This window comes from Lichenostomus cassidix, chromosome 19 (genome assembly GCF_008360975.1).
Source record: "Lichenostomus cassidix isolate B80296 chromosome 19, HeHo_3.0, whole genome shotgun sequence".
Classification (NCBI taxonomy): Eukaryota; Metazoa; Chordata; class Aves; order Passeriformes; family Meliphagidae; genus Lichenostomus; species Lichenostomus cassidix.
In genome coordinates, this window is record NC_139499.1 from 2,667,646 (window position 1) to 2,691,599 (window position 23,954).

Here is a 23,954-nt window from a genome sequence, read left to right on the forward strand (position 1 = left end):
AAGGTCCTTTCCAACCCAAACCACTCTGGGATTCTGTGATTCCATGATACTAGATGTTGTTGAACTTCTCCCAGCAGTGCACTGAGGTACCTGCTTCCATCAATTGCTCTGTCCTCACCTCCTTATGGTCAGGGGTTTTGGACAGGTGAGAGACTTACTTTGCTGGGTTTTAAAATAACAGTTTTCTTACTTTTATTGGAGAACATGACATCAAAGGCGCCTTTACCTCGAAGTAAGAAAATTATTTACCTAGAACTGAGAAATGACATCTGAGATGGTGCTTCTTTCTTCAGGGAGTCCAATCCCTGCTGTTAGACTTGACCTCTTCAAAGGGCTGTTTTCTGTGCAGAGGAATTTTACCTTTTTCACGGAAAGTCACTGGAAAGGACTGAGATTTTTGGGTTAACTGCTCAAACACAGTGTGGGCAAATGAACCATGCAAGGGCCCATGATTTTGGGGTTGTCTCTAAAGGGAGATGGGGCAAAGCAGCTCAGCAGTGTGGGCTACCCATGGGCACAGTGAAGGTGGCAGGTGCTTGGAGTGAGGTCAGGATCCATCCTCCCAAATCCCATCAGGAGCTTTGGGGCCACCCAGGCTGGAAATGACAGACAGGATACTTGGATTGTTAGCTGGAATGGATCTTGCCCCAGTGATTATATGGATCTTTTATATCTCCACACCATCTGTCATCAGGGAATGTCACCTGTCAGAAGAATTCTTTTTGTTTACTATAAACCTTTTCCGTGGAAGTGGTTTGAGGTGCCACCTTCCTCGTTGCATTATGAAGAACAGTGAATAATTAATCTATATTTACATCATTTCTGATGTTCACAGCTTTACAAGGCACCATCCTCTCCTGGGTGGAGCATCTTGGACTTGTATCCACCATTTCCCACCTTTTTGCTCCCTACTTTTGCTACCTGTGCCCTTTTTTCAGATTTTCCCATGTTCAGGTAGGGTCACCATTACCAGATGGACTGCTGGGCTGTAAGTGTGCCACGGTCAGCATTTCCCAGTCCTCTTTTCCCATCTATTCCTAACTTCATCTGCTTTTTTGGTAGGGCAGGAATATATGTTGAGAGAAAAAATAGATCCAGTGCCCAGTGTGATGTTTTCAGAAAGTGCTCCAGAATGATTCCAGGATCACCCCTGAGTTTAATGAGCTATTTTAAAGTCTATAACCTTGTCTTTACAGCTCCAATGATTGTTCCCAGACACATCCCTTTGCACTCACTGGTACTGAATTTCCTCTGTCTCCAGCACAGAGCTATTCCAGCAGCAATTACATGCAGGACTGATCCCAACTCCTTGCTGAAGAAGACTTGCTCTTCTTTTACCCTAATTACTGCTTTAGTTTCTGTGCCATAACTCATCCCTCCCGTGCTGTGACCTCAGGCCTTGTGAGACCCTTTCCCAAACCTGTCCAACTCATTACAGCTGCAGCAAATGCTCAATTTTTATTTGCTGGGTTCATTTTCTGATGTTTTCATGAGCTGAATGAGCTCATGGAGGAGTCAAGGATGGGGTGAGCAGTGGGGAATGTGTGGCCAGGAGCATGGGAGGAGGTGGGAGCTGCTGGCATCGTGTTGCTCAATAAACCATCCATGGGTAGCCTGAGATCCTTCATGCAAGTCTTCCCAATCAATTTGAGATTGGATAATTTGGAGTTGGAGATGCGGATAACTCAACAAAATGCTGTTTCATCTGCAGATTTTGTCACCTCATTCATTTACCCTTTCCCAAGTTATTTATGACAGTGCTGAAATGCTCTGCATGGGAACTTCCTGACTTCCTCCGTGGTGCCCCATGATACAAACAATTCGCGTAGCTTTTTTTGCAAATATTTTTTGAGTGCTTCTTTCATTCTCTGAGTTACTTGTTGGCCACAGAGACTCACTAATAGGCATCCTTCTTCTAATGTGTTGAAAAAGGCTTTATTGTTTGTATGGGAGCCCCTGGCTTATTTTTCTCTTCTGACCAGTCTCCTTAACTTGCCAGCATTACAATCTTTGCTGTTCTCATCCTTTAGATTCAAGTTCTACTTTTCAAAGGTTTCCTTTTCCTTCTGGTCTTCTCCTTTCCTTTGTTATTCATTGTTGGGTTTTGGGGTCCAGCTGAAGTCCTGGGCTCAGTGGTGTAAATTTACTCCAAGCCTCCAGCACGAAATCTCTCATCATTTGCTTTATAACACAAAAACATTTTGCCTTCTTACTGCCTTTCTGAAATGTTTTTCCAACTACTTTTCTTATTTTTAGACTTTTAATGGTGTGAGAGTGTTGTTTTATTAATTTATTCTACTTTCCTACAAGCAGGGGAATTTGAATATATAATGGGCACTATTAGAGAAATAATATGTCTTCCACCACCCCCCCGTGCACTATCCAGGATTGTACCTACTTTGGAGGTTGCTCCAAATTGCTCCATAAAGAAGCTGATAAAGCTACCAAAACCTGTCTTTTGATCAGACCTCAGTTACAACATTTGCCCTGCCTGCCTGACCATGATTTGAAGTGAACTCATTAATTATGGGCTGCCCAGGGAGGTGGTTGGGCCCCAATCCCTGGAGGCATCCAGGGAAGGACTGGATGTGGCACTCAGTGCTCTGGGCTGGTGAGAATGTGGGGATCAGGCACAGCTTGGGCTTGGAGGTCTTTTCCAACCTCAGGAATTCTGTGATTCTGTGGTTAATACTGTGCTTTTCTACTTTCGTAACCTCCCTCACTTGCCTTTGCCTTTCCTGGTCTCTGGCATCACCATGGAGAGGTCATCAGTTGGTAGCTTTGGTATTTTTTTACATACTGGCATGGAATTTCAACCCATAGACCTTTGGAACTCTTTCATGCAATTAAATATATATTAGTGCAGTCCACTGAATTATTGCTGTATCTCTGTTATCACAACAGCATCTGAATTAACTTCTTTACCTTGAATTTCCCAGGTGCTTACGAAATTAATTTTATAATTTAAAAGCAGGCAATTTGGTTTACCCATCTTAACTACAGGCTTGGATTTTATGTCTGCAGTAGAGGTAAATATTTATATATATTTATACATACAGATGTATATCTGTATATATATATACACATACAGATATATACACACACGCATATGTAGATGTATATATGCATATGGAATATACATTTATTCATAGAATCCTGGAATGGTTTGAGTCAACATGGACCTTAAAGATCATCCAGTTCCACCCCCTGTCACGGGCAGGGACACCTTCCACTATCCCAAATTGCTTTAAGCCTGGCCTTGAACACTTCCAAGGATTATTGATACCCAGAGCATGCTTGCATGGAGGATAGCAGTGCAATATTCAGGGGTTTAGGTGCAGGAATTAACAGACAAATTGCATCCCCGGATACCAGCTATGAATGCATAAAACCTGCCTTACAGAATGCCTTCTGGGCCCTGAGGGATGCCTGTGGTGTGGGAATGCTGCTGCAGAGGGTCACTCCAGGAGCTCTGCAGTGCCTTGGGAAGGGCAGTGGGTTGGGAAAGGCTCCCTGCAGAGCCTGGCCCAGAGCAGGGCAGGCAGAGCTGGAATCGAGCACAGACTGAGGCAGCCATGGAACGTCTGCACTGCTTGATCTCTGCAAAGCTTCTTCAAAGTCTGAGCAGGCAACAAGTTTCCTCTTGTTGTGTCCTGGCTGGATCTCACTCACAGACAGCACGCCACGATCCTCATCTTCCCTCGCCATCCCTCACTCCAGCAGCAGCTTTCCCGAGCCTCAGGCACCACAAGCTCTGACTCATTTACTTAATATTCCTCTAATGAAACTGCCCAGAGCTCTGGACCTATTCTCCTCCAAAACAATCTTTCTCCTCCCTATTTCTCCACACCCTTTGCTTTCTTCTCAGCTCCCATCACATTCCTAATCAGACTTTAGCTGAGCTCCCCTGAGCAGACTTTCCCTTCTGTTCCCAGCCAGAGCCCTCGTGTCCTGCCAGCCCAGTGGGGTTGTGAGCGGCAGTGGAGGGACCAGGTGACCTTTAGAGCAAAGCCAGGAGGGAGAGAATCAAGCAGGAGTTTCTTCAGCCCCGGTGTGATGGGAAGAGAGGGAGGAACATCCCGGTGTCCTTCCCACCTTGGGTTTGGGCATCCTTCACTATGCAGAGGAGCTGGGAAAAGCAAGGGTGCTCCTTGCAGGAAGGATGGGAATGGCAGGAAAGGCTGAAAATGGAGAATCTCCCCCAGAGCTGTGTGCACTGGTTGGGTGGGCTGGAGGGCACTGGGATAAGCAGAGCCCCAGCCCAGGGGCTGCCACCAGAATCAGCTGTGGAAATTCTTGCCCAGCCTTGTTGAGGACCATGTCACCACTGTAATTCAAAGATGACAAGGTGCTAGTGTTCCTGGAGTCCTGATCTCATGATTTCATGACCTGAAATCCCAGACTGCTTAAGGGAAACTGGCCAAGATGATTTTTCTCTTTTTTTGGAATCTGCATCTTTCATGATCTACCTGAGACACCTCCCAGGCATCTCCTGGAGGCTTTTCATGTCTCCTCCACGCAGCTGATATCCCAGGTACCATCTCCCAGAGCCTTTTCATCTCTGATTTAGACTCTGAATATTGCGGGTAGCAGTCCCAGACTTCTCCAAGGAAGTAATCTGAAATTATTTTTCTCCTTTCATGGAAACTACATCTTCCAGGCTGTACCAGGCATCTCCTGGAGTGTTTTCACATCTCTAGGGAGTTGAGATCCCAGGTAGCAGCAGCCCCATACTCCTCCAAGGATGTACCCAAGGGGCTCTTTTTCTTTTGAAGGAAAGTGTATGGATCTGCCCCAGTTGGACTTCCCGGGATGGCACAGCTGAGTCAGGAGATGCTGGTGGGCCTGTGGTGTTACCTGTACTCAGGATGTAGAGATTGTCAGGGGGATTTTAAACCACTCTGAAAGATTTCTGCATTGGTGGGGGGGCAGGGTGTCTTTATTTGTTGTTTTACTGAATCTGGAGGACTTTGCTCCTCTTGGGAAGCAGATGGGGCTGTTCCAGAGCAGGACTGGCTGCCCAGGGAATGATGTTTCTTCCTAGGGCTGGAAAACATGAAACCTGTGGACTTGGCTTCTGAAGCTCAGTGTTGATAAGCAAATTCCTTGCTCCTAAGGAATATGTCCTGTCAGGATTTCTTTTTAAAAGCATTGCTGTGGCATCTGCAGAATGGCTGCATCCAGGGCAGAGGATTTGGTGGGGTATTGGTAAATATTAAATAATAGGTGGGTGGGTGTTCCAGCCCAGCTCTGGGGTCATTGCGTGGAGGATTTCTTCCTCCTGAGCAGCTCTGGAGGATGCACAGGGTGGTTCTGAGCAGCAGGAGAGAAGGATTTGGGGTTGGGTGGATGATGGGGCTGTCAAAGGGCGCATGGGGCAGGCGGGTGGGGAGGTGATGGGGAGGTCTGGCTCAGCAGGAGGGGATTAATGGGGTGAGGAGGATGAGGTCTGTCCAGGGGTGCAGATGAGAGCAGTGGGGCCATTTCCCATGCACGAGCTGGAGGCTGGTGCTGCACAAGGCAAGGCAGGGACTGCTGAGTGTTGCTGGAACTGCAGACACAAAGCTCTCCTGCTCCTGCAGCCTGTACAGACAGGCCTGTGCTCCTCAAAGGAGGGATCGGATTCTTGCCCTCCGGGGCTTTCCAGCCAGCTCGTAGTTCAGAGGAGTCCTTTCTTTTCTCCTGCTGTTCACGCCCTGCAAAGAATTTTCTATCAACAAAAGAAATTGTTTTATAATCAACTTGATGTTCATCCCCAGTCCTGGGCTGTGAAAGGGGTTTCAAAGGACCAGGGAAATGGAGCCTGGAGGTTGTGGAAGCAGAGGACAGCAGCCAGTGGCACAGCCCTGCTGGGATGGGGTGGAGGAATTTTGGGGACACTCCAAAGCCAGTGAAACTCCTGGGTGCAGCTCTAGGAGTGGGAGCAATTGGACAAAATGCCAGCAAAGGAATAATCCCTGGAAAGAAAGGGTTGGGGGATCCTCTGTGTGTGCCATGGTAGGCTGAGAAGACTTACTCCTGCAACTTTTCTGGCTGGATTTAAAGTCTATTGGGTGCCCCATGGCATGAAAATCCTTGAAATCCTGATTGTAGCTCAGGTTGTACCTCATCCAGTAGGACCACATCAAACTCAGAACAATTTTCTTTGAACGCTGTTGGTCATCATTCCAGGGAAAGATCAGTCCTGTTAAACTCTACTTGATGGCAGCCCTGTGATGAACTTTCTCAGGTCAGGGCGGGCAGAAGAGCTGTTTTGAATTATCTGACCATGCCTCAGGCTTTTGGAAAGCAGCTCCTGTGTCCCTTTGCAGTACAAGTGTCCCTGCCTGGGTCTGCAGTTGTGGATTTGGTATTTTTTAGAGAAAGATGGAAATATGGGCTGCCTCAGGAGCTGGACTCAGTTACCTGACTGGTTTTCTTGGCTTTCATGAATGTGTCCAGAAGCCTGTGAGTTTGGAAAGAAATTTTTTTGTGGTTATGAAAGGAGGTTTTTAAATGTCAAAGTTGAAAGTACTTTTTTTTTAGTAAAAAAAAAATCACCACCTAACCATCCCAAGCTGGCTGGGCACAAAACAGCCTGAGCAGCTGAGCTGAATCCATGGCATCTTCTGGAAGATTTTTTAGGGCTTTAAAAGCAGCCCCACGTTAGTGTTGTATCTCCCAGGCAGGAGCTCACACTGCCCAACACACTACAGCCTTTAAGCTGTTTGTATCCAAAACGTTTGGTTACTTAATTCTAAACCGACCACATCCCCATATTGGGAGGAATTGCCACATCATGGTACTCTGGAAGTGTCCTTTGGCACTTGATTTACAGCAGCTAAATAGCACTGGGGTCAGTGGCCAGCTGGCCACCGAGCAGGAAACTGGATGACAACGAGAATAAATAGTTTTCCATGGAGCTGGAGTGTCTGACGGCACTGGAAGCTGTGAGGATGGATCAGTCTCCAGGATATTAACCATGGAGATGGCTCTCAGTGGTTGCTGCCAGTGCTGATGGCCCTGGGAGCAAAAGGCACATGGATTCATCCACCCCATTGCCCACCGAGCTGATGAGCTGGGCTGGAGATGAGGGAATGATTGATACAGCTGTACAGAAGCAGCATCTCTGCAGGTTTCCAAAGAATGAGAAACAGCCATTCCTGGACAGATCTCTGGGAGAAGCAGCAGCGTTTGGGAATTCCCCAGCTCCCAGTAGCAGAAGTGATTGATGGCAGCTGGGAGATTGTGGGATTGGTACATGAGGAGTTGTGTTTGGCTGTCAGGCTGCCCACGCTGCGAGGGGAGCTGGTGATGAACGGCGCTGTCGGAGAATGGACATGAGGGATTGATCATGGAGCTGGAAGAGAGCTCAGGCCAAGAAGGAGGGGCTGTGCCACTCCATCTCGATTAGATCCAGCAAGGAATGTCACTTCCAGGCTATTTCTTAGTATTAGAGGGGTTTTGAATGCTCCTGCAGGAAAAGTGCCACCCCCACTACCCCACAGCAGTTTGTCCAAGTTGACCTCAGTGGTTTCCTGCCAAAAATACCTGTGAACAATAATGACTTGTTAATGATTTATCCCTGTGTTCTCAAGTGCTGCACTGATTCCAAATACCACAGAAACCTATTGGGGCAGGCTCTAAGGTTTTGGCTACAATGGCTTTTTGTCCTTCCTCCATGACAGGGATGCTGGTTGCATGAGGGAACCAAGGGCTCAGCGTAACTGCACATTGTTCAGTGTGACTTTAAGGAATATTACTGAGAAAAGCAACTGCATTGGATCAGGGGAGAAATCAACTGAGCTGTCCCTTGCAGAGTTTGCAGAGTCCTGAGCAGACACCAACAGGTTCCCAGTGGTGCCAGCAAGGCACAGCTGTATAGTCTGCTCTCTTCAAAGAGCTGCAAATCCACGTTGTGTGGACCCAGCATGGCTCTGGAGATGGGATCCAGCACAACAAGCTCTCTCCTCCCCTGGGAGATGGGCACCTGCTGTTTTCCCAGGCTATCAGTGCAGGAGTATGGAGGTTTTATGGCACAGAGGGGTGAGGTACCACACCAAAAAGCTGTTCCCTGTGCCTCCAGCATGGCTGTGTAATAAACCCCCCTCAGCCATCCTGCCTTGGGAGAGGGAGCACTGCAAGGTGAGAAGCAGCAGATAGAGACGGAGAATCTGTGATTGCAACAAGCACCTCCACCCTGCAGAAGCAGGAGGAAAGGCAGCAGAGCCCAGGAACTAGAACCTGCGTGAGTGAACTCAACATGTTCATGGCTCATTTTACACAACAAAGTGGAGTTTCAGTGCTGAGCAGCCAAAGCAGGAGCTCCAGGCAGTGCTCTGTTCTTTGCCTGGCAGGGGCCAGTGTCATTGTTAAGAAAAAAGCAGAAAAATTCAGAATTGACAGGTGTCAGTGGAGACTCCATGCATTGTGTCTCCTCCTCTGCAGGAGCCAGGGATGAGAGCAGGAGACTTCCCTCCTGTAACCAGGAGCACTTTCTCCTTTCTGAACTTCTCCAGATGTCCTCATTATCCTAGCACTCATCCTCCTCTTGGATGTCTGTCCCCTGTCACAGAGATATGGGTTGGCAAGGCTTGGATCCCCCAGCGGAGGTGATGCCACAGCTCACCTCCTTTCACTGTCCCAAACAAATGGGCTGTGAGTAGCTCCCTTCCCATTCCTTGGTGTAAAACAGCTGATAGAGCTCAGTCATTTCAAAGGAATGTTTGGACAAATTATGGAGGGTCTTGAATGAAGACAGTGGGTAGAGCATCCACTGGATCTCAGCCTGTTATTCCACTTCCTGGCCTGTTTGTCCATCACCCTGCACGTTCACTGCTCTGTGCTGCTCTGGACACAGCAGCAGCAGTGCCTGAAAATGGAAATTTCTCCACATTTTTGGCCTCAGTCTCTTGAGTCCTGGGGCAAGACCTGTGTCATCCCTGTCCCTAAGGGCCTGCAGATGAAGACATGCCCTTTGGTGATGAATTCTGGAGTCTCCAGAGGCTCCCAACAGGTTGAAATTAGGGGAAGAGTTTAATGCTTACTGCTTCAAGCTTTTTGCAGTGTGCCAGCTCACTTCATGTTCAAATTCACGTTTGAACGTCTGTGATACTGTAGTGGAAGTTGTCCCTGCCCATGGCAGGGGTGGAATGAAATGGTCTCCAAGGTTCCTTCCAATCCAAACCATTCTGGGATTCTGTGATCTTTGGTAGCTGAAATCCCCAGGAGGCAGCAAGAATGGTAACAGTTGACTCTTGGAAGTCTCCTGTGAAATTATCTTCAGTCCAAGAAAAAGTATTTATGGACTTCTCTGAAGTCTTTTGTGGAGATCAATTGCTTGGAATGTTGTGGAAGAAGTATAAATGGGCCGAAAAGGAGTGAGGTGTGTTTGTGAAATTCTTCAGGGTGTTCACCACCCTGCTCCAGGTATGTTCCCCAGATCAGTAACTCCAGTAATGCTGGAAAGATATCCCAAGTGGAACATCAAGTGGAAAACCACTCTGTGAGTGGTCTCTGCCGGCTTGTGAGAGTCAGGTCACACATTCTCAGAATCCCAGAATGGTCAGGATAGAAGTGGTCACAGTAGGTCACCTGGTGCCACCTCCCTACTCAGCAGGGCCATCCCAGAGCACAGGGCACAGGATTGTGTCCAGATGGGTCTGGAATATCTCCACACCCTCCCTGGGCAGCCTGATCAGGGTTTTGTCACTCCATAGGGAAGAAATTCTGCCACATATTCAGGTGGAACATCCTGGGCACCAGTTTCTGCCCAGGTCACAGGGTTATGTCACTTTAGGGTCTGACCCCTTGTGCCTGTGCTGAAATTCTGGTTTCTGCTCAGCATCTGAAGGAAATTTTCAAGCAATTTCACTTTTGCTGTTTAAACTGGTGCAGCCACGTGTGCCCAGGTGTTGCGTGGCCTCAAGAGGAGCAGTGAGTGCAGGATGGAAGTGAGGCAGGAGTGTGACCCAGGCACCCCATCTTTGGTGCCTCCTGCAGCAGCAGATGAGCTCAGCATCCCCAGGAGCCCAGACCTGCATTCTCGGCATTCCTGCAGCTCCTTAGATGTCAGTGATGTCATCCATAGCAGCCAGGGAATTGCAGATCCCAGAGGGCCTGGACTCATGTCTTAGCAAGTAAGCGTAGGAGGAACCAATTTCTGTCATGTACTGCACTGTACCAGCAAGTTTGATTGAATCAAATCACAGCAAATGTATTTGCATCTACATTTCTGTCTTCTGGAAACACAGCAACATCCAACAAGAGAGACTCGTGTCCTCCACCAGCCTCTTGCTCATCCCTACTCCAGAAAACCACATCTGAGCAATAAAACAGTGGGAATCCAGTGCAGAGTTAGATTGGAAAGCAAATAATTTATTCCTTTAGCTGTTCAATCTTTGTCCTTTTGCCCGGGACCTGCTAGCATCCAACATATTTCAAGACAAAACTGGCATGGCGTGAAGGCATCGGCCCTTCTCTGGAAAGCATCCCTTGGAAACTCCATCTCTTGTCAGCCCGTGGAAGAGATGTGTTTGCATTTTTTGTGCAGGACAAAATGGCTCGTTTTAGGAACACAGGAGCAAAATTTTAATTGAAGTTTCATACCTTTATCACCTGGCTTTTTGTACCAAGAGCTTTGGGATGATGGCAACCCAGTACTATGCAGGTTCCTGGTAGGCGTGGGATGCATCAATTCTTGCTGCTGGTGTAGCTGGGAGTTTGAAACTCTGGGATGGACTGAAGCAGCATTTTTTAAACAATGGTTAGTGTTACCTTGAAGCCGCCATAGCACAGTCTGCAGGTGGTCTAGTGAACAGCATTAAATAGCCTTTTACAGCCTAAAGTTTGGTGGTGAGGGAGCCTGATGGACCACGAGACACGTTTCTATCTGAAATGGAGATCTTAATTTTTTTTTCCTAGTTGTATGTAGGACGTTTCCTCTGACAGGACCTTTCAGGGGCAGAGCATGGTGCAGAGATTAACTTCTGCTCTCGCTGAGCCTCCCCAGGTAGCCGTGGGTGCAGAACCGTGGGTAGGACAGACCCTCCTCTGCAGCTGCGGAATTTCCTGCTCGGAAGCAGAGTTTGCTCTGCAGCCTCAGCGCTGCTTGAATGTGGCTCTGTGTTACTCAGCTGTAATTAGAGCAGCTTGCCAGTTCTTTATTTCATGCCTTCATTTCAGCGGGATTTCCAGACCTGGTGCAATTTGCCCCAAAGAGCTGGGGCTTGTTTTCTGGCCCAGATCTAGCCAGACCTTATACCTACACCTGCATTTCTCCAGCTACAAATAACAATGGAAGTGATTTTATCTAATCTCCCACCACCTGGTTTGTTCTTGTCCTCACTCTTAGGCATGAGGGTATTGAAAATGCTTTTGGCAGGAGGAGCTTTAAGCTGCGTAACCACCAGCATTAGCACAACCACCCAGGCCATGTGTAAAGAGCCAGGTATGGATGGATGGATGGCAGAGAACTCATGCAGGGAGGGAAACCTGGACAGCCAGAGCTCATGGGATTGTGTGGTGTCCTCTAAGAAAGCCTGGAAGGCAGCAGAGCAAAGCCACGGCTGATGTCCTGCAGGAAGAGCCCACCCTGGGCACGGGGGGCTTCAGGGAGCTCTGGGGTGTTCTGTGTCTCTACGTGACTTGGCACCCGGCTCCCAGGACACCTCTCCAGAGCAGATCTGTGACTTTCTAGCTTGGGTTTCACGACGGAGCGCCCAAGGCCCCTCCTCTACGCCGGCATTTCGGCGCTGCGCTTTGGAAGGACTCCAGGCCAGCAGTGAAGGGCTCTTTGATAATATCTGACGGGCGGGTAAGAATTTTGGGCAGCAGCCAAGGTACACATTGCCTGTAATCGTTAACTCGGTCTGTAAACAGTTCAAACGGCACTGAAGAGGCCGTCAGTTATTACATTAGAGAGAAGCCTTTCATGTGCCCGCGCAGGAGCCGCAGCAGCGCAGCGCCAGCCCCTGTGGAGCAGCTCTGGCTGCAGGGCTGCAGGCACGGCCTGGCCGTACAGCGAGTGCTGTGAACGCCTGACCTTCAAACCCTCGGCGCTGCAGCAATAACTAAATCATTACTTTCCTTTTGTTCTGCACCTGGCTCGGCGCTGGAGCCCAGGGAGATGGAGGGGGAAGGGATCAGGCAACGCTCCCCCCCGGCGCCAGCCGCGGAGGTTCAGCAGGGCTGGCTCCTCCATTCCAAGCCCATCTCCTGCCTGTGGCTTTTCCTGGGGTGACTCCTCCATTCCAAGCCCATCTCCTGCCTGCAGCTTTTCCCTGGGGTGACTCCTCCATTCCAAGCCCATCTCCTGCCGGGAGCTTTTCCCTGGGGTGACTCCTCCACCCCAAGCCCATCTCCTGCCTGCGGCTTTTGCCTGGTGAGAAAAGCTCCTAACAGATGTTTCACTCGTGAATGAGTGAAGCTTCCCTGCACCGTTGCTGGTTTCTCCAGAAATGCCCACAGTGGTGGTTCAGGGCCACGTCAGGGTCCTGCCATCTTCAGGCAACGCTGCTGCTGAGCTTCATCTTCAGGAGGGTTTTAGAGAATTCCCCAGTCCATATTAACCTCTGGAGAGCACTTTGGTCTCTTTCCAGGAGCAGTTCAGCCCTCCTGGAGATGTGTGATGCTTCAGAAGAAGTTGTTGCCTAATTTGCTCCAAAAGAAATTTCCTTGCCAGTCTTTGCTCTTCTAGATCTGCTTTCCCCTTTTTAGAAAATCAAGAACGCTCTTTCTGGCATCACTTGTCAAGGTTTTAACTTTAAAACCCAGTGTAAATAGCTGGTGGTTGAGGAAGAGTGCACAGTGTTTGCAGTGAAGTGCTCTGGGTTTGGGTGAGTCTCTGTATGTGGCCCATCAGTGCAGAGCTGCTTTCAGGGTCACAGCTGTCTCAGGAGCTTCACAGACCAGTTGTGGGAGTCCTTTTGTGTCTGTGTCACCCCTGAGCTGGTCTCAAGGGACAGTGCTTTGTGCATGGAGAGTCAGAGAGCTGCCAGCACAGCTTGGGCTTTGCCAGTGCTTTGAGGGCTGCAGAGGGACAAGACTTGTGTGAGTTTTGTGGAACAGCTTTAGCCTCCCAGCCACAGAGCAGAGGGTCTTGTGAAAAAGGGTCTTCAAGTACGGAGATGGCTCTGCATGGGGACAGACTGGGCCCTCCAAGGTGTGTGAGGTGAGCAGGTCAGCATGGGTTGGATGCCCTCCATGGGATTTGGGATCCAGACTGCCTGCAGAGTGCTTGGAGGCAGAGGAGCATGAGCTGTTCTCCTGTGACTTGGGCCAGCTTGCCTTTACTTTCATTTAGTGCTGTGAGTCAGGGCTCACCAGTGAACCTCCCTTTGCCTTTGATACTCCAGCATGGATGTGTGGACCAGACAGAGACAATTTAACCAGACATTCACATGGAACTTTGCTAGAGATTTCCTTGCCAGTACATACAATCCTCGTGGTGGCTGGGCCAGCAGAAGTGTCACTTGCTTCCCTCATGTGGGACTTCCCTGTCCACAGGAGAGCAGACTTCAGCAGAGGGGTGTATGAGAGTTTTCTCCTACCCCATGGGAATTGTTTAGGTTGGAAAAGACCTCCAAGACCATCGAATCCAGCCTGTGCCAAATCCCCACCTTATCCCCAGCCCAGAGCACTGAGTGCTACATCCAGGCCTTCCTTGGGCACCTCCAGGGATGGGGACTCCACCAGCTCTCTGGACAGCCCTTGCCAATGCCTGACCACCCTTTCCAGGAAGAAATTCCTTCTGATGTCCCATCTGACCCTCCTCTGGCACAGTTTGAAGCCATTTTCTCTTGTCCTGTCCCTTGCTCCCTGGAAGCAAAGCCTGACCTGGCTCTGAACTCCTTTCAGGGAGTTGCAGAGAGCAACAAAAAAGATCCACACTTCACCTAAGCCATCTAATCCTGCACGTGTGATAACCAAATAAACATCTCTCTTTGGTTCAGCACTGCTCTTTGTTGCTCACCAGCTTGGTAATGAAAAGGAGAGGAAAACACAGTCATTTCTTGATTAGGGACTGATTTGTTGTATCAAACCCTCAGGCCCTGCTGACCCTTGACTCGGGCTAAAGGTAGTGGAGCTCATAAGCACGAGTTAGGGTAAAGCACAAGAATATTGCACTGGCACCTTGTAGGTCCTTTGTCTCCTCTCCCACCTCTGGCCACTCCTTCAGGGGACCTGGATGGTTGTTGGAGGTGTTTGCACGTTGAGGTAGGACCTGAGTCTCTCTAAGAATAATGCATTTGTTATCAGTGAACGTGTTTGTCTGTGACTCACATGTGGGTAAGGTGTGTTTGCTGTTATAACAGCTCTTAAAACTTTATGCAGGTAAATTAAAAAGCCCCACATCCTGATGGCTGAGCTTCATGCCCAGGAGTCATGGAAATGGCAATTTTTCCTTGGGCCTCTTGAAACACTCTGCTGTTCTTTTCCTTTTCCAACCAGCCATTTCCATCTTCTTCATGCCTAAAATCCACTTCATCTCCCTGCCTTGTCCCTTGTCCTTCTAGCAGTGTCCCACAGCCCTTTCCAGCTCCACTGTTGCTGTGTTTCAGCCTCCTGGCAGCATCTCCTGTTCCTGTGGCAGTGTCCTGTCATTTGTGCTGCTGTCTCTGTGAGTGGTGTGGAATGGTCTGGGGGTAAGAGGGGCTTCTGTTCAGCTGATAAAGCTGGAGAGTTCAGGTAAACTGGGAAGACCCTTTCTTACAGGAATAAAGACATTTACACAGCATTAATCACAGAATCATCGAGGTTGGAAAAGACCTCGAAGGCCATGAAGTCCAAGCTGTGCCTGATCCCCATGTTGTCACCCAGCCCAGAGCACTGAGTGCCACCTCCAGTGCTTCTTCAGACACCTCCAGGGATGGGAACTCCATCACCACCCTGGGTAGCTCCTGCCAATGCCTTACATGCAGAAATGCTTACTAATGCCCAACGTGAGCCTCCCTTGGCACAACTTGGAGCTGTTTCCTCTTGTCCTGTCACTTATCTAGAAAAAGAGTCTGATCCCCACCTGGCTCCAACCTCTTGTGTCAGGTTGAGCTGTGGGGGAGGCAGGAGAGGAGGATCTGGTGACTGGGGTGTCCCAGCAGGGTAGTGTTGCCATGAGGAGCATTCCCCAGGAACTGAGAAGTGCACAGGGCCTGTTCCATCTTAGCCGTGCAAGGTCCCTGGAGGTTTCCCTGGTGCCAGCAGCTGGGACAGTGCTCTGACACCTCTGGGAGATGCACAGCTGGCTCTCAGAGCTGGGACATCTACCCTGCTTCTTCCCACAGAAATCCCATCTCAGGTGCCCTGTGTCCACCTCCTCATAGACCCAGCAGAGTATCTTGCCCAGTAATTCTCACAGCCAGGTCAGTGTTGCCAGCAGAAATGCAGAGGATGGTAGGAGAGCACTTCCATTTGCCTTTTGAAGCCTGCAAAGGAGCATAAACCTTATTTAGCTCAGAGACTCACTGACAATTCCAACAGGGAAGAATTGTCTTGAGCCAGACACGTCCACAAATACAGGAATGTCCATATCCTGCCTCAGGAGCTCATGCTGGGTGACAGTGACATGACACAGCTGGGTGAAGCCAGCAGGGCAGTGGGCACTGGGTGTCTCCCACAGACACATGGACATGGCAGGACAATGTCCAAGCTGCTCCATGGCCCCAAAGGTGTCGTGGTGCCACAGGCTCCTGGCTCATCCCCTCACTGCTGCTTTGGCTGGTGCTCAGCTGTGAAGGAGCTTTTCCACAAGGCATTTCATCCACTCCAGGCTGTGGCACCGGTGGCACATGGAGAATGGTGCTGGCATCACCTGTGCCAGGGGAGGCCTTGCTATCCTGCACAAAATCCTTGCACCCATCTGCTGGAATGGCAGTGAGAGGGAAGGGGAGCTGGTGCTGGACACAGCCTGAAGTCACAGCACTGTCCCACAGATAAGGCAGCAGCTGGCTCTGCTGATGTTCTGGGGGCAGAGGCTCTCCTGACTCTCTGGCACTGACCATGAATCCCAGCTTTATTCTGGAATTCGGTTCCTAGATGAAATATTCATGGCAAAAGTCTTCTAGTGGGTAGGAGAGCGTGCAGCCCATGGTGCTGCCTGGTGAGTGCAGAACTCTGTGTGTGCAGCTCCCTGTGCAGCCCCAAAATGTGCAGGGAGCAGGCAAATCCCAGCAGGTGCTCCTCTACAGCCCCCTGACTGCAGCAGATCTTCGCATTTAACAGCTCTTCTTGGTGTTTTGATCTGTGAATTCTCCGTATTTTTAATGAGTTTCTGTAGCTTTACCATTTCCCACCTGTACTAAGCTGAAGAGTTCTTGTTCCCTTAATCGCTTGTACAAAAATCTGTGTTTAAGATGGAGTGAGCAGGACTTCTGGGAATAGTCAAGATGTTGACACACTGTGGCTTTATCTGGTAGATTTTAATTTTTCATTTGTTTTTTTACAATAATGCCTGTTTGCTTTTTGACTGCTTTGGGTGATTCAACAACAGTTTCCATTGAACTCTCCACAGTGACTCCAAGCTCTTTCCTGTTCATTAACAGCTCACCTAAAGCTCATCCGTGTGTAAAATACCTGAATATATTTTTTCATATTTGCATTTTTTGACATCTTGTATCACTCCATCATTCAGTATAATGTGATCCTTTTCCAGACAGTTTTCATATTTTCCAACTTGGAATTTTATGTCTTAGTGAAGAACTCGGTCGTTTCACCACCCTTCTCATTTTTCCAGTGGTTTGTGAATATTTGGGCGACACAGTTTGCCTTGGGACTGTCCTGGTGAGTTCATTGTAAAGGCTGCCCTGCTTATTTGTCTTTTTAGTTCTGAGGATTGTAGATCCGTGGAATGGTTTGGGTTAGAAAGGACCTTAAAGCCCATCTCATCACACCCCCTGCCATGGCAGGGACACCTTCCAGAATCCCAGGCTGCTCCAAGCCCTGTCCAGCCTGGCCTTGGACACTGCCAGGGATCCAGGGGCAGCCACAGCTTCTCTGGGCACCCTGTGCCAGGGCCTGCCCACCCTCCCAGGGAACAATTCCTTCCCAATATCCCATCTCTCCCTGCTCTCTGGCAGTGGGAAGCCATTCCCCCTTATCTTGTTCCTCCAGACCCTTGTCCAAAGTCCCTCTCCCTGAGCAGTACTGCGCAATATTCCATCGTCTTCCATAGCCTTGGCCTTGTAGGACAGGAGATGTCAGAGTGTGGCAGTCATGGAACTGCCTTCATTCCTCCACTCACTGACTGCTTTGAGGAACCCTGTTGCTCTGTGAACCATCCCTTTCCTTTTCTCCATTAGTTCTTCTCTTCATTGGCCAGGTTTTTTAACCTGGCTTTTCTTTTTGGTAGGAAAGTCAGGATTATCTGCCAAATCTTCCATTCCCTGAATCGCTCTCAATTTCTTCAAATGCAGTTTGGTATTTGCTACCTGCAGTTTTTCTGGCATTGTGGTCAGTGTAGTGAAGAGTTTAGTTCAGGTTTTTTCTTGAGCCCTTTGGTGAACACTCTCTTGTCCTGTTCTATTCCTATCTTTTCCATGCCAACTTTATGGGCTGGTTATAGCATTTTTCCTGCCACTTCAGATCAGATCAAGTGTTGATTCATCCCCCATGAAGGAAGCATGGGAAGTGCTCTGAGTTTCTTTACCGAGAAAACTGAGGACTTTCTCTGAGTCCTTTTTCAGCCCTTGTCCCTCAGGACTCCTTGGTGAACAAAAAGGGGAGCGGAAATGTTTAAAGAATCCCTGGGGAGAAAGGATTATCTTTTTTTCATGGGTATAGTTGATTCAGTGAGAATTAATAGGCTCAGACTGGAGCAAAATGGACTACAGTGAGGCACTGGGATACACTGTCCAGTGTGGAGAAGGGAGCCCTGGAGTGGGTGAGGAGTCTGCCTTTTTGGAGATCTTGAAAACAGGTTGAGCAAGTGTCTCTGAGGAATGTTTTAGGTCTGGCTGATCTGCCTTCAGGCAGCAAAGTGGGCTAGATGACCTCTCAGGGTCACCTTTTTTCCCTCCTCTTTTATACATAAAGCTCCCAAGTGGGAGTTGGGCACCTCTCCACACCTGATTCCCCAGGACCTTTCCCTGTGTTTCTGCTGCTCAGTGCAGCCTGTGAGTGATGCTGGGAGGGACAGGTTGGTGTGAAGGTGGTGGGTCTAGTAGGAATAAAGTGGGAAAGATGGCAAGGAGGAGTTGAAAAAGTGAAATTCAGTATTGTAGGAGTGGCACTGTGGACAGAAAAGGTAGAAAGTAAAAGAGAAGCCATTGGGTAAGGGAACAGGAAACCAAAAAGGTGATAGGAAGAAGATAGGGATGAGGAGGAGCTCTGCATCTTCCTTGAAGGGGTGGCAGGAGGGATATGGTGACAGGGACAGATGGAGTGACAAGGCCAGAGGGTCACAGGTGGACAGTGTCTTACCAGGGCCAGCGTGTGGCCAGAGCTGCAGAGCTGAATCACCCAAGAGTGGATCCAAATCCTGCCAGCTAATCCCTGCCCATCCTTGGGATCCCAGCAGCACAGAGCCAGCAGGCATTGTCCTGGGAGAAGGATCTGGCAGAGCAGCAGTGTGACTTCCACCAGGGAACCTCAGCTGGAACAGCACTGTGGGTCCAGCAAAACAACCACTGAGGTCCCTCTGCTGGCTGGGAGCCCCTGGGAGCAGGGAGTGGATCAGGGCTGTGGTGGGATTTAGGCAGCATGCGTGAAACCACTCTGATTTTGGATATGAACATACCCCCTCTCTCCAGCAATGGGATGTTTTGTTTCCTAGCTCAGAAAAGGTTCTGTGAGGAGCTGGGCTGTGGCTGTGGCAGTCAGTGCTGCAGAGGTGCCCAGCCCAGCAGAGAGGGGATGCTCTGCCTCAGAGCCCATCTGCAGCCACAGATCCAGGAGGGAATGAGGGATCCTGACTGCAGCCAGAGCCACACATGGGCACGAGTCCTCTGCACTGAGAACTCTCATAATACTTCTTTTTCTGCATCACCCTTAGATTATTTTTCGAGTCTGCTCTTGTCCTGTGAGCACGATATGCAGCCAGAATCCCTCACTCAGAATGCCGGGGAATAATCCCTCAGAGTCATTCATAATGCCAGGGACCAGGTGGTGGAAGTGCCAAGAAATGCTGTTGTAGGATGTCGAAAACAAGATCCAGTTCTTGCTGCTGGAGGAGTTGCCTGTATAGCAACAAAGAGGAGAAGGAGCTGGTGGGAAGAGAGAGAAGAGGTGGTCTGGAGCAGAGATGAGTGGAGTGTGTGGCTGTGTTGGATGGTGCCTGTATCTCTGCCCCAGGAATCACCCTGAGCTGCCCCTGGGCATTGCAGGCTGCTCAGAAAGCTCCCAGGCTCAGCCTCCAGCCTGATCCATGTCTGGGGAGGAACCCAGCAGAGAATAAAGAGGAGCCACCACTCTGCCACAGCTCCATGGACAGCTGCCCATGTAGGAAAGGTCTCAGGTGCAGGGACCAGCATTCCTCAGCAGGTCTTCTCCAGATTTATCAGCTGGGTCTTGCTCCAGAACAGTTGCCAGGATTTTCCATATGCTCCCCATGCACGTTTGGAGCTGCAGAAGCTTGGCCCATTGCTCATATTCCTGCTGTTCATCATTAATCATGGAATCATGGAATGGTTTGGGTTGGAATGGACCTTAAAGCTCATCCAGTCCCACCTCCCTGCTGTGGGCAGAGACACCTTCCACCAGACCAGTGTTTTGACAAAAGGATATGAACTTTTATTTTAAAATAATTCAGATATCACTGAGATCCTTCACTTTTACTTTCATTTTAAGCAGTTCTAGACATGATTAGGAGTTGAATACAAACTCACTGCCACAGACATTTGCACTAAACATTGGAACTAGTTGGTCTCCATGCTGTGATTTTAGGATTTGATGATTTTAACTCACTTTCATGGTTTTGCTAGACCTGTTCTTGTTTTGATGCCCAAGATTTGGTGCTACCAAAAGCAGCTTTGTGGCTTTGTGGTGCCTTCTGACTCTGCAGTGCCAGGTGCTTGTGGATGAGGGATTGCTGCTGGGTTGTAGCACTGCACAGGCAGCAAAAATCCCCCCAGCACTGCCAGCAGCATTCCTGGCACTTTTCTAATGGGTATGACCCTGGGATTGAGGGGGAATATCTGCCAACCACCATCCTGGGAAGCCCAGTGGCAGTGGGGTCAGTGGGGAGCAGCTGTGGGTCACAACTGTGGTCTCCAGCTCCACAGAGTCCAGCCAGGCTCTGGGGACACTGTGGTGGTGGCAGTGGCTGGGGTGACACCCAGCTTGGGCAGTGACTGGTTTTTTGTGGCATTCTAAGCCTCGCTGGCTCAGGCAGGGCCATGGGATGTAGCAGTGTTGTGGTGATGCCCAGCAACAGGGAGTCCTACACCTCTGGGCAGTGCAGAGGGTTTGCAGGGTGGGCTTGAGCCCCCTTTGCAGTGCTGAGCCCCAGGATCTGAGTGTCCCTTTGCTTTTGTCCCACAGTCCCACCCTCTGTCCCTGTGCAACACCAGCGAGGATGAACACACGGAATCAGGATTCATCACCATCGTCAAGCTGGAGCAGCCAGATCGGGATCCCAACCCCTGCCTGTCCCTGGCTAACAAGGTAAGGGCAAAAATAGCACCAGCCTGGGGAGTGAAACCTGTGCTGCAGCAAAGAAAAGGGCAGGAGGAGGCAGCAAGGTAGGAAAGAGCTGTTGGGAAGTGAGTAAAGGATGAGGACAGAGCAGCATCCTTGGCAGAAGGGGTCCTTTGGGAGAGATGCTGTGCCAGCCATCCCAAACACCCCTCCCTCCACCTTTTGGCCTGCCTGACTTTGTAAAAGGTCTGGAGTTCCCCCTAACCTGGGATGCTCAGACCTTACCCCAACATCCCACACTCTTTGCTGCCTGGCAGCCTCATGCCCCATCTGTTTTACAGCCTCATGTTGCCCCCTGGCCTGTGAGGGGATTTGTGTTTCTCTGTGCTCCTTGCCCTGTGGGAAAACATGGACACAGAAAACACCTTGTGTGGCTCTGTTTCCAAAAATAATGCTGTAATACTTCACTGGATGAGGCGTGAGAGGAGTCAGTGCTGGGCAATGAGATAAATGCTGATCAGCTGAACTAGTGGTGGATCTTGACTGCTTAACAGCTCAGGCCCTGGGAGATCTCAGAGGTCCTTGGATCAGGTACCTCAGTGAAACAGCAGTTTCTGTGCCAAAAGCTGAGGTCACTGGTCCAATTCTCTGGTAATAAGGAAGTCAGGTAGGAACGAGGGTCATTGTAAGCCTTAAAATCTTTGTGACTCTGATAAAGTTGCATGGATAAGGATGACATTGGCTTTTTCTTTTGATTGTCTATGCACCAAATGTGTTATTTTTCCAAGCATGAAAACCCCCTTGTTTAGCTCTTCTTGGCTGTACCTGGATTGCCTTCAGGTGATTCCACCCTGTTTGGTTCTTCCTGCTGGTGGTGATGTGGTGGGGATGGGGACAGGGTCCTTTTCCATGTTCCCTGCAGCTTGGCTGAAGCAAACAGGCAAAACTTGGACCCAGCACTTGGTCCTTGACAGCAGGATTTTTCCCCAGAGGCTGTGGCAACAAAAGCAAGGAAAGGGATGTGATGCCATGATGGATTTGCCATCCCAGGGCTGCTTCCCCCTGGCTGCATGGGGGAGTGCTCATCCCTTCCTGGGCTGCCCAGCCCAAATTTGGGTTGCTGCTGCTCTGCAGCTGGTGCCAGCTGTTGGCACAAGCCAGCATGCTGGAGTTGTCAACCTGCTGTCAGTTCCCCCACACCTGCAAAATGTCCTGGGCCCACCTGGGCAGCTTGTGGCAGACATGAGGAAAAGGGCTGGGCAGGTGCCTCCAGCTCTCCTGTGTTCCTCCAGAAGTGACCATCACATGACAGTGGTGCCAGGATGCCCCAGGATGTTGGGGCAGGACAGCAGTGGCTGTTTGGTCAGTGCAGCTGCTGTGGAGGATCATGAATAAGAGAAAGGAGCAGCTGCAAAAGCCTATCTTCCATTTTAGAACCTTAAAGGGTTTCAAAACTTAGGCCATGTTGGATGGAGCTTGGAGCAGTCTGATCTAGTGGAAGGTGTCCCTGCTCATGGCCAGGGGTGGGATGAGATGAGCTGTAAGGTCCTTTCCAGCCCAATCCATTCTGGGATTCTGGGATTCCAACTGTTTCACTAGTTTTGTCCTTCATCTTTGAGACTGATCACAGCACTGTAAGCACTAATGTGTTACTGAGTCCAAGGATCAGCTGAGGAAGGTTGGCACAAGCAGGACAAGACACAGTGCATTGCTGCCTTCTGCTCACCCAGCTTGATCCCTTCTCCAGGACCACTACAGCCCCCAAAGCAAACAAATCCTCTGCTTACCTGGTAGACTGACAGTCCACTGGCCATCAGTCATCACTGCTCTGTTACCAAAGCCAAATTCAACACTGGATTTTGAGATCCAGTTGCCATCATGCAGGTGTTCCTGCTCTCAGATCTCACCAAGGCAGGCTCACAGTCCTTCTCCCAAAAGTAGGAGTAGTTTAGCCATGAAATCCAGCAGATGCTCCTTAAGCTGACCACATCCCTGAGCCCTGCCTTGTATCTTGGATCCTCCACCCTCTCCAATTCCTGCCTGTCTGCCTCTCCATCCTCCTGAAGCCTCTGCCAAGCTCCTTCCCTCCAACATCATACAGATCAGAGAATCCTAGAACAGTTGGGATTGGAAAGGACCTTAAAGATCATCTCTTTCCAAGCCCCTGCCATGGGCAGGGATGCCAAGATCTCTTCCTCAAAATCCCAGACCACACTCCTCCTTTGGAGCAGGGGTGTAGCTGTGGGCTGTGGCTGGTGCTGGCTGGAGCAGGAGCCTCGTTTTCTTGGCAAGTGTGTCTTGGGACAGAGCTTTGCATGTGGAATTGCAGCGCTGTATCAATGATGATAAAAATAGCCTTGTGCAGAGTGTTATCACAACCTCTGCTTCAGCTGTCACCCAGCCAAGCCCTGAACACAGACAGCCCTGGCCAGCCTAGCATGAGGAGAACTCCACCAGCCACCTGAGGCACTTCCCTGCTTCCTAAATTCTATCACTGCTTCATTATCCAAAGCTAAAACCAGCAGGGAAGTGGTTGGAGGAGAGAAAGGCATGGGAAGGACTTCTGGAATCAATTCAAAGTGATTTTTTTTTCTTTCTGATCATAATTTGTAAATTTTTTTGGTGGATTTTTTTTTTATTTCTGATTGAACCAATGATTGCAAGTCTGGTTGACAGACTGCTGCAACCTCCAAAATCATCCTGTAAATACATATTTGCACCAGAAGTGTTTCAGTCCTCAAAGAGGGAGCTCAGCTGTGCCATGTGGCTGGAGAGATCCTGCACAAAGACAGCAAGACTGAGATGATTGTAGCAAGCAGACTGTGAAAGGCTTGAACAGAATCATAGAATATCCTGAGTTGTAGGAGACCCACAAGGATCATGGAGTTCAGGTCCTGTCCCAACAATCCCACCCTGTGCATCCCTGGGAGCATGCTGGAAAATGGGAAATCCCTGGGAAATGCCCAGAGCTCTGGCAGCCTTCTTTCCTCTGGGGGAAGAACCTTTTCCTGAAATCCAACCTGACTCTCCCTGATACAGCTCCAGCCATTCCCTGGGCCATGTCCCTGGTCACCAGTTGTGTCCTTTGCAACAGGAATCAGAAGGACATTGGGAAAAGTCACTTGTCCAGTCTCAGTTGTTCATTGCTCCACAGTCAGTATCTTTGGCAGGATAAAATCTTTGTAGAGCTGTTTGTCGTTCATCAAAGCCTGACTGACAGGTGGAAGTCACTTCCTGAAAGTCCTCTTCAGTGCTAACAAACACCGAGGCTCCTTCAAGCCCAGGCAGTTCCCCAGTCTCTGATCCCTTTCCCAAGCCTTGATCCCACTTTTCCAGCTTCCCCGTGAGTGTCAAACCCTATCAGCACCTCGGAGCTTCCACTGCTGCCTCTTCCCAGCCATCTGCAG

The 23,954-nt window shown here is 49.6% G+C and overlaps 1 protein-coding gene across 2 annotated transcripts in view; it reads left to right on the forward strand.

Annotated features, from left to right (window-relative positions):
• The window catches only part of RNF43 (ring finger protein 43), a 57,821-nt gene that overhangs the window by 18,608 nt on the left and 15,259 nt on the right, over positions 1-23,954 (forward strand). For both annotated transcript variants that reach the window (XR_014855870.1, XM_085078855.1), the window contains exon 3: positions 20,452-20,574. Coding sequence is in view for 1 of the 2 variants with exons in the window: in XM_085078855.1 (XP_084934981.1) it covers positions 20,452-20,574 (123 nt within the window). In the remaining variant the exon portion in view is untranslated. The remainder of the gene's footprint in view (positions 1-20,451; positions 20,575-23,954) is intronic.